The 14,261-nt window shown below is 45.2% G+C and overlaps 1 protein-coding gene across 1 annotated transcript in view; it reads left to right on the plus strand.

The window, feature by feature from the left end:
• The window catches only part of KIF1B (kinesin family member 1B), a gene marked incomplete in the record, with an annotated part of 2,363,676 nt that overhangs the window by 1,309,593 nt on the left and 1,039,822 nt on the right, over nt 1–14,261 (plus strand). The window contains 1 exon segment of the mRNA XM_044063146.1: nt 10,942–11,120. Coding sequence (XP_043919081.1) covers nt 10,942–11,120 — 179 coding nt within the window.

Genomic DNA, 14,261 nt, shown 5'->3' on the forward strand with positions numbered 1-14,261 from the left:
CCATACATATTTCACGTAAAAATGAACCTTACAATAAAAAATGAGAATACCTAATGGTTTTACCCTTTCTAAACTTTGCTGCTAGAAGTTTTTAAAGTGGCTGTAATGAAATACTGTCATTCAACCCAGAGGCTCTTTCAGCATTCAGTCGTAACTGCCAAGGCATTTCTTTGTCTTCTATCAGTTGTTCCCTTTCTTGTCCCCTAGGGCTTTTTCCACATTATCAACAATGCCAAAAGTGAATCTTGTAAAAAAGAGAAATGCTTTGTGAGGTTTATTTTTAGGTTAAATCTGTATGCTCTCATGCAAATTTTGTCTGTTAGCATCAGTGCTTCATTAGGTTTAGGTTAAGTGTGTATGTTATACCAAAGTGAGTACGTTTTATCTTATTTTTTTTTTTTAACTCAAAAGTATTTTCACCCAGTTGCCGGTGTGAGAGCCTAACACACTGTATTGTATTTGATTCCTGACAGAGTACTCTGTAAGAAATTTTAAAAGTCTGCCAACTCTTTCCACTCCCAAAACATATGATCTGAAGTAGTTAACTTCATTTGATCAGCAACCTGTGGGTATCAGATCCGTCCTGGATCCACGCCGGCAGCTTTTCAAGCTAGAGATCCGAGCTCCAAGCTCCTCCCCCTTACCCACAATACCCTGCTACCTCCCTCCAGTCCTCAGATCTCGTTTGCTGCGGCTTCTATAAGCACGAGTGACGAGCTCCTTGCGATTAGGTAAGATAAGGATAGGAATTTTCTCTACCTTTTTACCAGTTTAAAAAGTGTGTGTGTGTGTGTGTGTGTGTGTGTGTGTGTGTGTGTGTGTGTGTGTGTGTGTGTGTGTGTGATACTCGATCCCTTAGACTAGTTTAGTTTAATTTAGTTTAACTTTAGTGTATTCCCCTTCTTCTTATCTGTGTGTTAGGGAGTGTGATTGTAGTAGACATGGCCGAAGGCCCTAAGGCAATTTTTTCCAAATGCTCTGAGTGTGGCCATAAGCTGTCCCCAGAGAGATAGAGGGAGAAAGAGAGAGACAAAGACAGGGAGAGTTATAGGAGCCACAAGCGTCAGGCCGACTCAGCCCCCTCGGCCCCGCCGGCTAAGCAGCTCTATTCTCCCTCGAAGGTTCCCGGGTCCTCCCCCTCTCAGCTCCGTTCCCCATGTTTCTCTCTGGACCCGGAGGGAGAGCCCCGGCCACCTTCCAGGTCATCGAGGCGGCCTTCCCGGCCAGCCTCAGCGGCCTCTTCTTGGTCTACGAGAAGCCTTTCTGATGCGGACATGGACCGGATGATGCGTCGCTTCCTTCAGGCCCAGATGCAGATGGGAGTGCTCTTGCCTCCCCCCCTTCTTTGCCTCCATTGCTGCTTCTCCGATCCATTATCGGGTTTCGGAGCCGTCGGATCCGAGTAGCCGGGGAGTCGGCACCGATAGTAATTGCTACTTCAACGCCGGCCTTACCTTCGAGTTTATCGGGTCCCTTTTCGGATCCGAGCTCTCGGGACTGTGAGCCGAGCCTTGGATCCAGAGGGGTGAGTGTGTCTTCGGCTCTGATGCGGTCAGAATCACTTCTCTTTTGGGTCCGATCACTTCGGCGCCGATCCACACGTCTGATCCGAGGGGGCTGCTCTCGGATCCCAGGGAGAGTGGTTCACCTTCAGCTTTTGACGTGATGGAGAGGGTCCTCTCCAGGGATTCGAGGTCTCTGGCTCGTGCTACGGATCCACCCACCATTCCCTCGCAAATGGGCCTGTCTTGCATCATCTGGCCCCAGGGACAGCCTGCGTCTACGCCCCAGCTAGTTCCTGTAGAGGAGCATGACCCCGTTGGTGAGCCCTCCTCGGACAGTCCTGCCGAGGAGGTCCCTCACAAACAAAAGGGTAAAAGGAGGCACTTGGACTCCCCCTAGTCCCTCACGGAAGACACTGACTTGGAGGAAGGGGAAGGTTTCCCCAGGTCACCCCCCCTGAGGAAGTCTCCTTTGGAGACATTATGGAGATGCTGCGCATTAGAGGGGGGTGGTCAGCCCAGAAACCTTCTTCGGATGAGCCAGTGTTTCTGGAGGCGTTTGACACAGGCCCGTCTACCTCTTCGGTGTCCCCTCCAGCCGACCCCCTGGTAGACCTAATTACTACCAGGGCGTGGAAGGAGCCGGACACTGTAGAGCCAATCCCCAGGAGACCAGATAAGATCCTTAGTTCTCTGACAGACAAGACAGCGTGGAGTAAAGGTTCCCCGGTAGATGCCATGGTGGTGGCGGCTGCCACCAAGAAGGAACTGGTGCAGGATAGTTCCTCGGTCCATCCTCCCGACAAGGAGTCTCGGACGATGGATCGCATCAGAAAGCGGATGTTTGCTTCAGCCACCTTTTCCATAAGGGCACTGAATTACTTGGCACACGTGATTAGGCTTCAGCGTGATCTAGTAAAAGAGTACGCTGGGTCTCCCCCGGAGTCCATGATGGCCGAGGACAAACGAACTTTCTCGGCTCGCATGGCCACTCTAAAATCGATATCCAACACTTCTATGCGGCTTCTCTCCCATGCCACGGAGGGGACAGCTAGAGCCAGTGGAGCAGGTATCGCCTTACGGTGTCACGCCTGGCTCTGACTTTGGGGAACCCTTCAAGGTGTCCTTTGCAAATGCTCCCTTTGACGGTTCTATGCTGTTTGGCAAGACCGTCCGCAATACGCTGCTCCAGAGCGAGAAAGATGGGAAGACGCTGTCTGCTGTCAGAATCCGCTTCTTGGCTCCTCAAAGGTCCTTTTCCAGGAATCAGAGAGGACAAAAGAAGATGTGGTTCTGGAAGTCTCAGCAGTCCTGTTACAGTCCGTACTCTTCGTCCTTTAGAGGCAGGGGAAGACAAGGTGGACGCTGGCCCAGAGGCAGAGGGGGGGGGCCTAAGAATTTCGGGTCGAGGGAACCTTTTTCCGACCGACCCGCTCAGCAACCCTGAGGGGTTGCCCGACTGCTCCTCTCTAGAGGCAGTTGGGGGGCGTTTCTCGGAACACCTAGCACATTGGAAGTCCATCACAACAGATCGCTGGGTGCTCCGAATAATATCCAGAGGTTACTCTATCCCCTTCATAAATCTTCCCCCTCAGTTGAGGCACTTTCCCGATGTTCCACCCAGTCAGTGGGAGGCGGCGGCTTTAGAAATAAAGAAGCTGCTAAGAAAAAGGGCCATCCAGCACGTCCCCCCAGGCCAGTCTGGGTCGGGCAATTACTCCAGGTTCTTTTTGGTGCCAAAAAAGACGGGGGACTTGAGACCAATTCTCGACCTGTCTACATTGAACCTGTTCATTGCCAAAGAGAAATTCCGGATGGTCACTCTTCAGTCTATTCTCCCCTTTTTGCAGGAGAATGACTGGATGTGCTCTGTCGACCTCAAGGATGCGTACTACCACATTCTCATGGACAGGCAATCCAGGAGGTTTCTCCGCTTTCGGTTGGGGGCCAGTCATTATCAGTTCAGGGTCCTCCCCTTTTGGCCTCACCACAGCCCCCAGGGTGTTCACCAAGGTCATGGCAGTTGTAGCGGCCCACCTGAGGCTTCAGGGAATACAGGTCTTTCCTTACCTGGATGACTGGCTCCTTGCTGCTCCCACAAGGCATCTACTATGCTCAGCCAGGGATTGCTTCCTGTTCTTGGCCCGCCAGTTGGGGATCACTATAAATTACAAAAAATCGTCCCTTCAACCTGTTCAGGTCCTGGACTTCATAGGGGCCAGAATAGATACACTTCAGTCCAAGGCCTTCTTGACAGCAGACAGACTCCACAGTTTAACTCTCCACGTCTTAGCATTTCTACAATCTCCAGCCCCACCAGCGGAATTAGTCCAGAGAGCCCTAGGGTCCATGGCAGCAGCTATCAACCTTTCACCCCTAGCCCGCTTGAACATGAGGGTTCTTCAATGGACCTTACAGGTCCACTGGTCCATCCTGCGACATCTGTTGGACTCCCCGATTCCCCTCAGCAGAGTTTGCAGGGACTCCCTACTTTAGTGGCTCGGGCAGCCTTTTTTGATGCCTCAACCCCAAGCCACGGTGAACACGGATGCATCTTGCCTGGGGTGAGGGGGCATTGCATGGGCAGAACTGTCCAAGGCACGTGGACTCAGAGACTGTTCTGCATATCAGTGTTCTGGAGATGAGGGCAGTGCTCCTAACGTTGCAAGCTCTCCATGCCCTTCTTCCTCTGAGGACTATTGCAAATTCAGACAGACAACATGTCAGTGGTCTGGTACATCAACAAACAGTGGGGGGACCAGGTCTTACCCTCTTTGCCGAGAGGCCATGAGAGTTTGGGAGTGGGCGATATCCACCAACCGTTTTCTGCTAGCAACGCACATTCCAGTTCGGTCCAACATTTTAGCGGACAAGCTGAATCGAACTATACTCTCGCCTTACGAGTGGTCTCTGAACCCCTTAGTAGTGAAACAGACCTTCCTCAAATGGGGTCAACCTTACTGCGATCTCTTCGCATCACCTTTAAACGCAAAGTGCAGCGAGTTTTTCGCTGTAAATCCCCCGCCGGGGGAGAGCCCCAGAGATGCTCTAGTTCATGCTTGGCCATCCGGACTTCTTTATGCTTATCCTCCTCTCTCGTTAATGACAAAATTCTTACAGAAAGCTCGTTGGTTGGGGAGCAAGGTTATCCTCATAGCCCCATTCTGGCCTCGTCAAACCTGGTTCCTGTACCTACAGTCTCATCTCATAGCTCCTCCTTGGATCCCATTCCGGATCTGATTTCTCATCCTTCGGGATTGAAAACTCTGAATCTGGACGACCTCAAGCTCACGGCTTGGTTGATCCAGTTCCGTTAGTGGCTAGGACTCCCGGTATCTCGTCCGCAGTTAAATCCATCCTGGTGGTGGCGCATAAGCCTTCTACCAGGAAGGTCTACAACAGTAAATGGAAATGTTTTTCCATCTGGGCCTGGAGTAGGAATTTGGACCCTTTTACGGCTCCCATTCCAGCAGTACTTGAATTTCTATCTCACATTTTCCATCAAGGGGCCAGTTCTTCTACTGTGAAGGTTCAAATGGTGGCCATTTCCCACTTCCACATTGGGGACAATCTTGGCCCCTTAGCTTCCACTAAGATCTGTAAGACTTTCTTAAAGGGCACCTTTCTTTTAAGACCTTCTGTCAAGAATGCGGTTCCTCCATGAGACCTAATCTTAGTTCTTCAGGCTCTAACTGGTCCACCCTTTGAGCCTGCAGCTTCTGTTGACTTAAAGTTCTTGTCTTGGAAAACTGCCTTCTTAATTGCTATTACCTCAGCTAGAAGGGTATCTGAGCTTCAGGCCCTTTGTACTAAACCCCCGTATCTTGTCTTACATAAGGACAGAGTATCTCTCGGGACTAATCCTTCCTTCTTACCTAAAGTAGCTTCCGAGGCTAACATCAACCAATCCATTAATTTGCCTGTTTTCTTCCCTAACTATCAGAACAAGGGGGAGTACAGACTGCATTCATTAAATGTGCATAGACTATTGCGCTTTTACTTGCACAGAACAGCTGCCTCTCGCAAGTCGGCGCAGCTCTTTGTTTCATTTGCTAAGCCATCCTTGGGTAAACCAGTAATGAAGATGACTCTAGCTAGATGGATGGATATCCCACTGTATGTTGCTAACATACAAAATTTCTGGTCGGCCGGAGCCCTTGGGGCTTCATGCTCACTCTACCTGTTCTATGGCTACCTCTGCTGCGTTTTGGTCAGGAGTTCCCTTGGATGACATCTGTTCTGCAGCTACTTGGGCTTCTTCTCATACCTTTATTTCGCATTATAAACTAGATCTGATATCCAGAGGGAGGGCACCCTTTGGCTCTGCAGTGCTCTGGAATATTCTTCCTTGAGGACCTCCCAAGTTTTTTGGTAGCTGGGGACTGTCCCACAGGTTGCTGATCAAATGAAGTTAACTACTTCAGATAAAGAAGTTATGTACTCACCATAATGTTCCACCTGAGTAGGTAACTTCATTTGTCAGCAACCGACCCCCCTCCTTCCCCCTAACCTGGTTTTCGTTACCTGAATGATAGAATGATTCAGTCCTGGTATGTATCAGGTTAGGATGTTCAGGTATTGTTTGTCTTGGTGTTGTCTGGTAATTGGGCAAACTCGATCTGAGGACTGGAGAGAGGTAGCAGGGTATTATGGGTAAGGGGATGAGCTTGGAGCTCGGATCTCTAGCTTGGAAAGCTGCTGGCTCGGATCCAGGAAGGATCCGATACCCACAGGTTGCTGACAAATGAAGTTACCTACTCAGATGGAACGTTATGGTGAGTACATAACTTCTTTTTCCCATTTACCTGTTTCTCAACATCATACCTCCAGCACTTGCCATCTACCAGAGGAAAAAATTCTTTGGAGTCTGCTTGGGGCATAAAAGTATCTATGTAAACACTTCCAGACAAAAATCCTAAATCTTCTAGATTTTGTTGCATATGTGAGAGCCATACATATGTCCTCCTGTTGCTTCATTGTGAATTGCATATCTAATCTCTCTTTCCAATCTTTTCTGACCTCTTCTGATTGATTCCTATAGTTATTGTGCGGTATTTTATATGCCCTAATAATTATCCATTTTTTAACAGCAGCTTCTGCTCCAGGTTCATTTCCCTATTCCTTTCTGTTTGTCTATACTGTGATATCAATCCCTGATAAGGAAGGCAATTACTAGCCTGCAATTCAAATGTCTTCTTGGCATCTTCCCATTCTGTTGCCATTCCTTCTCTAATTATCTGTCCCCAGTACTTTGGCTCTTGCCATCTTCTTCCATTAAATTACAGCCCCCTCTTATCTATTCTCTGTACCCCTAATTGCAGTCATCCCTATCATCAGAATCTCTTTTCTCTAATCCCATGTTGGCTTAGTTTTAGTATGCTCTCTGCTACTTTATGAATATAGTACTCAGCATGACTGTTATTCTCCTTAGGAGTCTGCATCCAAAAGTCCATTCCTTCCCACTTTGTCATCATCATCCCTTTCTACTTTGAATTGTAGCTTTCTGCATTTGTTATGTACAAGAGCCTTAGCTGTGTAACTCTAAAATATCCCTTCAAATCACGTAATCCTAAACCTCCTTGTCTTATTGGGAGGATCATCTTATCGACTCTTGCCCTCTTCCCCTCCCAAGTAAAATCCTTCAGTTCTTACTATCCACAACTCATCCTCTGTTTGATAAAAATATCCCTAACCTGTGTATAAAACTAAAGGGACTAAAAATATTTTACTGTTTGTATCTTGATATCCATATCTATAGACAAGAGCTTCCAGCTGCTCAGTTTTTATATTCTTTTTTGTTTAGTCTTTTCCCCACATATCCTTAGCTGCCATAACCAAATTGTTTTTTAATCCATACTCCTAATTAATTAATTTTATCATGTGCACATAAATATGAATATTGCTGGACCAATTTATGGTTGAGTATATAGTTTATAGTTATAGCCTTTGTTTTATCTTCATTAATTTTTTATCCTGGAAAAATATGGAACCGTATCAGAATATTCCATAACACTGAGATATTATTTTCTGGTTCCATCAGGTGTAAAATAGTATCATCTGCAAATAAAACCAAGTTTTCTTGAACACTGTGGATTCTACCGTTGAATTTCGGAGTCCATTTTTTTCTTTGTCAGTGGCTTCAAGTGTAACACAAATAACAAAGGGGAAAGAAAGCACCTCTGCCTGGTTCCACTCTTCAAACACAAATTATCAGGATCCCTCCCACTTTGATTTTTGCCTCCAATGTCTGGTATATCCTAATTAACCTTACTATTGTATCAGGAAATGCAAATGCTTCCCCTCCCCTACTTATAAAATTCCATTTTACTCTGTCAAATGTTGCCTCTTACTCAAGACCGACCAATGACAGCAGTATTTTTTTTTACATTCTGCTTCCCTTTGGATCCATATGGATCATCATTTTTCTGTTAATGTTGTCACATGTTTGCCTCCCCCCTACAGTACCAAAATGGTCCATATCTATCAATTTAACTGAATTAGTACATAAGTCAAGTGATTGCAACAGGCAGTGCAGTATAAAGAAATAATGTATGCAAATGTAGTAATAGAATTCATGCATGTAATAAACATAAGTCAGCTGAATGCATGACACAGAAAGATGAAGCCTCGAGTTCAACCCAGCTTATCCTGAATAAACTAACATCTTGGACACTGGAGAAGCCTATGATGGAGGATGGGATCAAGCACTTGACAATGACTTTCTATTTTTGGGGTGAGGAAGGCAGTATCATGTGAAGAGGAGGTATGGAGTGCAGGGCAAAAGACCAGGGATGATGCACAACATCAGCTAAAGCTACACTTGCAAAGGAGCTTCACATTTATTTATTTATTTTATTTTACATTTGTTTACCGGGATAGTCCGACTGGATACATGTCCATTTTCATTGGAGGCCCCGGGAGAAAAGCTCCACATAGACAAACTTACATAGATTACACAGAAGTTAGCAAACAATTATAAAAACAAAGTGGTTATATACAATGGCTTAGTAGTGTTCCCTAGTAGGGAATCACAATTCTCAGACAGACACAATTAAAAGTAAGAGACATCAGATTGGAAGCAGAGCTTGGTGACGTAGTTACAAGTTATAATAATTGCAGAATATGCTTTCAGTTTAGAACTTAATCAGGGTTGGTACATGGGCATAGCCAGTTCACTTTGAGATACTGTTTTGAGTTTTTTTTTTTTTTTTTTTGAAGAGACTTTTGGAGGATTGTATGGTTATATAGTTTGCCACTGAATTCCAGGTTTTGCCAATGAAGCTGGCAAATGGGGATTCACCAGCAGAGTTATTAGCTTTGTGGGTTTGGACCAGTAGTTTATCAGCTGACCATAGGGATCTCAGGTTGCGATATGGCTTAATAATATTTTTAAGTGAGGGGGATATCCTCAGGGTAGTACAAAAGTCTGTGCGCTATTAAGAGTTGATTTAATTGAATTAAGCTGGGCAGTTGTAGCCACTCTAGTTGTTTAAGGTTCTGGCAGTGGTCGGCTCTATAGGTGGAGTCAGTGGCGAATCTGGCAGTATGGTTGTAGCTATGGGACAGCTTACCTAGTTCAGATTTGTTGAGGTTTGAAAGTACAGGCGAGGCATATAAAAGAGTATGGAGTAGGTGTGATCAGGCGATTGCAGTCCTAGCCAGTGGGGTTAAAAATGTCTTGTTTCTATACAGTGATCCAAGCTTCTTATTGATGGGTCTGTATGGTTTTGTTGACCTGTAGGTCAAATTTGAGATTATTGTCTATGATAACCCCTAGCAGTTTGTGAGGGCGGCCACGGTGGTGCAGCGGTTAACGTTGCCACCTGACAGTGAGAGGTTCTCCGGTTCGATCCTCGGCTGGGGTGCCTTCTGTGTGGAGTCTGCATGTCCTCCCTGTGGTCGCGTGGGTTTCCTCCGGGTGCTCCGGTTTCCTCTCACATCCCAAAGACATGCTGTTGGTGGATTGGATACTCTAAATTGGCCCTAGACATGAGTGCATGCATGTGTGTGCCTTCTGTGGAAGGTTGGGTGCCGGGCTGGCAACTTGACACCGTAAAACTCCACTGCCAATCATGAGCAGACAGGTGATCTGCTGTGGCGACCCCTAACTGGGAAAAAGCCGAAAGAAGAAGAAGAACCCCTAGCAGTTTGGTGTGGTGATGATCTGGGGAAATAGTGGTACCATTGTTAGATGTGACAGAGAATGAAAGTGTGGCAGATCTACTAGTGGGGGAGAAGAGTAGAAGTTTAGTTTTTTTGGGGTTCAGAAGTAGGCGTTGGTTGGTGAGCCAGTTCTTGATGGTGTTAAATGTATTTTGGATTAAGGTTTGCAATTCAGATGAGGAGGTGGCTGAGTAGATTAGAGTGGAATCATCTGCATATTGAATGCAGGCAGCTTTAGGGATAGCAGTGTGAAGGTTGTTGATAAAAATAGAGAAGAGTAGAGGACCTGGTATGGACCCTTGAGAGAGACACCAAGTGTGAGAGCTGGCTGGAGAGTTTGCCCTGCCATAGTACTGCCCGTTGTACCATATTTGCTAAGTGTGCAGTTGTGAGGGAGCCTTTGAGGAGGGCTGAGTGGGTCAGCAAGCAGGAGAGTGGTAATGTAGAATGTAATCACTAAGGTCTGTCATGAATTGTGGCCCACTGGAGCTCAGCTCTCACTCCCTGGCCTAGAGAGGGGTGTAATTTCCTGGGGGTATTCCCTTTTAGAAGCAGGAGACCCCTTCCCTTTTGGCATGTTATGGATTGCTAGGGACCAGGTTAAGATAAGTGAGCTGTTTGTTTATTATGGGGTCCAAAGGTGGGTTTTGATGACCAAGGCAAGGCCTAGAGAAAAAGGAACAAAAATAAGGCAGTTCAGTTCCATTCTGTTTATTTAATCAGATTGTTAGTTTGTTGAAGCATAACATAACCAGACCAAAGGTTCACCAGTCGAGGAAAATAGTAATATTGGACTCCCCCCACCCCCCGTGCACAACCCATATTCATTGTTCCCTAAGTTCATTGGAATAAGTTTCAATGTTATTAGTAAATCCATGTACACCAGCTAGTTGTATGAAGAGTGGACTAAAACGAGAAGTTAGGTTCTGGTGAAGTAGTACTCCATACTATCCAGCAGATAGGGAGGTTGTCAGACTAGGTGAGCCAAATTGTACCTATCTGCCATCGTAACCTATCTTTGTTTCTTTTTTGTCTGTGTGTTTTTTTTTTTTTTTTTACCTTCTTCAACTTTGTGAACATTTACTGCTGTGTACTACAGTCTGATAAGGTAACTAATTTTAAGTATTGTTATCATCAAGCAACCCATGAAGTGTAGTTTATATTTGTTCTGCTTATTTTTACATTTCCAATTAATAAGGCAGTCATAAGCCTACGTTTGAATTTTCGTATACTAGTATGAAGTTAGTTATATTTTACTTCTTTTCTTTAAAATCAGGTGCAGTTCCAATTTGTCCTGTTGACCGACACACTGTATTCTCCACTACCACCGGAACTCCTCCCTCCTGAAGCTGAGAAAGACCGTGATGCTCGACCTTTCCCTCGGACTGTAGTTGCTGTGGAAGTGCAGGACCTTAAGAATGGAGCAACACATTACTGGTCACTTGAAAAGCTAAAGTAGGTTCATCTCTTTTCAAACAAGTGACTGTAGTGAACTGAATGTTAGGTTGCATATTCTGAATAGCATATATTTTTGTAATGAATTAAGTTCAGAGCCATTACATCTTTTATCTGTAATATAAGTTCTTTGAGTTTTTGTATTAATTTTAATTGTTTTGATAATTATGTAACATATTTATTTATATTATTTATTTGGTGAATAAAATACATTTGATTAAATATTCTATTTGGTTTAATAAGCTTTGTGTAGTGCTTCAGTTTATAATTATTTAAATGTTGTAAATCATGGCAGAAAAGGGTTGTAGAAATGTTGAATGGAGATTTGAAAGGAGTGTCAGGGGCTTGGAAAGGTTAATATGAGGACAGGTGTAAGAGTAGCAGATGTTATATTAATTTAAGAGGGGTAAGATGGTTTATAATTGGAATGTGTACATCTGAAGAAAATGAAAGGGGGATGGTTTGCAAAAATGACAAATGTAAAGGAAAGCATGGCAATTAGGGGAAATAAGATTTAGGTGTGATGCTTGGAAGCTCTTTCCATTGGTTAAGTATGAAAGTGTACCTAGGGATATAAGTAAGCAATATTGCTAGGCATGGTGGGCTTTTTAGAGAAATAACTGAACACAGAAGTGTTGTAAGGCGTACTGCTGCAGACAGAGGGTCTCCCCATCCCAGAAGATCCATTATTTCCACGTAATAGCCTCCCTACATAACAGGTCAATAAACAGTTATGCTTTTGTTTGTTTTGATAAAATAAGTCCCTTTTATATTTTGTAATAATGGTTTGTTATGCCAATTATTACACCATTTCTGGACATATAAATTTATTAAATACATAACAGTTTATTGTGAAACGTGAAACACTGGGAATAATAAAAATAAAAGTCTGTATAGTTTGTTTTTAACCAAAATTTGTCTTCTTCTTCTTTCAGCTTTTCCCAGTTAGGGGACGCCGCAGCAGATCACCTGTCCGCTCATGATTGGCAGTGGAGTTTTACAGTCTCGAGTTGCCAGCCCAGCGCTCAACCTTCCACAGGAGACGCACACACCCACGCACTAACACTTAGGGCCAGTTTAGAGTGTCCAATCCACCTACAGCATCTCTTTGGGATGTGGGAGGAAACCGGAGCACCCGGAGGAAACCCACTCGACCACAGGGAGGACATGCAGGCTCTGCACAGAAGGCTCCCCAGCCGAGGATCAAACCAGAGAACCTCTTACTGTGAGGTGGCAACGCTAACCACTGCACCACCGTGGCCGCCCTTTGTTTTTAACTAAAAGTAATCATGATAAATAATTACTGTGCTGCTATAACTTTATAAATTATGTTTTTGGTATGTTGTTTTTATTTGCATCTGCCTATCTATCTGACTATCTCTTTGTATATCATTGTTGATCATGTTAGTCCCACTAGGATAGTGGCCTGTTCTCAGGGGCAGCCAGAGGTGGTATTTATTCTACTAGGGGAAATTTAACCATGGTAGTGGGAAACTTTCCCAACTTTTTTGATAGGTGATGTGAGATCTTCTATGTCCACCTGAGCTACCACAAATCAAGCAGATGGAACCACGATGATTTGCCAGTGGATTGTCAGAAAACCAGAATTTTATGAGACAGACCAAAAATATGAGGCAAAAAGCTGGACAGTTGAGAAGTATGCTCTAAGAGAGAATTGTTTCACTTCGCGTTTCAGCCTCCTTCCATTTCTTTGTGAACCCGCAGGTCTGTTAGGAGTACATAAGATCTTGATTGGGAATCACATGATGAGCACCTTTGTGAAGGCACAGGTGGAGATGGGGTGTCTGTTTATCCCCCTCCATCTACAGGGTGGATCAGGTTGGCCCTTCATTCCCTATTTTTTGCTCCTTGTCTGGTCCTGGTTTTGACCCCAGTGGTTTCAGAGCTGACACTTCTCCCAGAGTCATCTCCTTCAGGCTGACTGTTAATTACTTCTCTGTGCTCAGAGTTTTAAATCTGATGCACTCGATACCAGGACCTTCAGAGTTGAGCGAGTCTTGGGCTGAAAATGTGATGCTGGTTCCTCGGTGCTGTCTTTGGATCCAACCTGTGTAACACCCTTTTCTGTGTCTGAGACATCAGCCTTCAAGGTGTCCACACTGATCCCCTCCTCAAGACCTTCCGCTGTGTTAGCTTTGGGGGTGCCTTCGCTGATGCTGCCTACTTCTTTGGGAAGGTGGCTCTGGCCTACAACAGAGGTTCCTCTGATCCAGTCAATGTGAGGTTCGCTTTCAAGGTAATAGAGAGGATTATCACATGTTCTTAGTGTTTCACTGTTGCAGTCATCACCTGTGGGTTATCCCTCCTGTGGTAACCCTCGGCCGGCCTGAATAGAAGTAGTTCGCAAGTGTGCCGTCGGTCGCTACCAGAGTTTGAATTACAGCTGAAAATGTCTAAAGCTGAGTACCCCGTTGGGGATCCTTTTTTTTTCTTGCACTAACCGATGTCCACAAAAAGTTAGTAATTGTCTCAGCTGTGGAAAGCAGATCCCACACAGAGACTTCCATTAATAAAGCATCAATTGTTTAGGCCTAGACCACGATGTCTCCCATTGCCGGTTCTGTCCCCTCCTTAACGTGAGAACCATTCGCCGTAGAGCTCTTATTGTAGACAGGTATTTTTGTCTTCCATCTTCACATTCTGAAGTGGCATCCATCAGGCAGCAGTCCATGGACATTCCAAAAAAAACACAGAGATAAAGATAGAGACAAACCACACAAGACTAAGCCTTCCAGTGACTCTACTGCTAAGCAGGTCGTCAGTTCTCTGGAATTCAGTGAGGCACTTTCGCAGCCACTGATGCCCAATTCGATATCTACGCAGGCCTCTACCGAGACCCTTTCGGAGTCTGGTATGCCACAGAAGTCTTCATCTTTTGAGCCTTTGGCTGTCTCTGCCTTGGTTGGGTCTGGAGCCGTGATGCAGGCACCGGCTTCCGAGGATGCCTTTTGCACTACCAAAACTAGACAAAAAATGATGTCTTCTCTTCCGATTACTGTTTCTGTCAGACCGATGGATACTCTTAGGCCTAGAAGCCAGGCCACTCCTAGAAAATCTGCCTCTAGCCATCATCGTGTTCCTGCTCCACCACCCCAAGCACAAATGCTTAAAGTGGCGGAG

This window comes from Protopterus annectens, chromosome 2.part1, assembly GCF_019279795.1.
Source record: "Protopterus annectens isolate FY-2018-M chromosome 2.part1, PAN1.0, whole genome shotgun sequence".
In the NCBI taxonomy this organism is placed as follows: Eukaryota; Metazoa; Chordata; order Ceratodontiformes; family Protopteridae; genus Protopterus; species Protopterus annectens.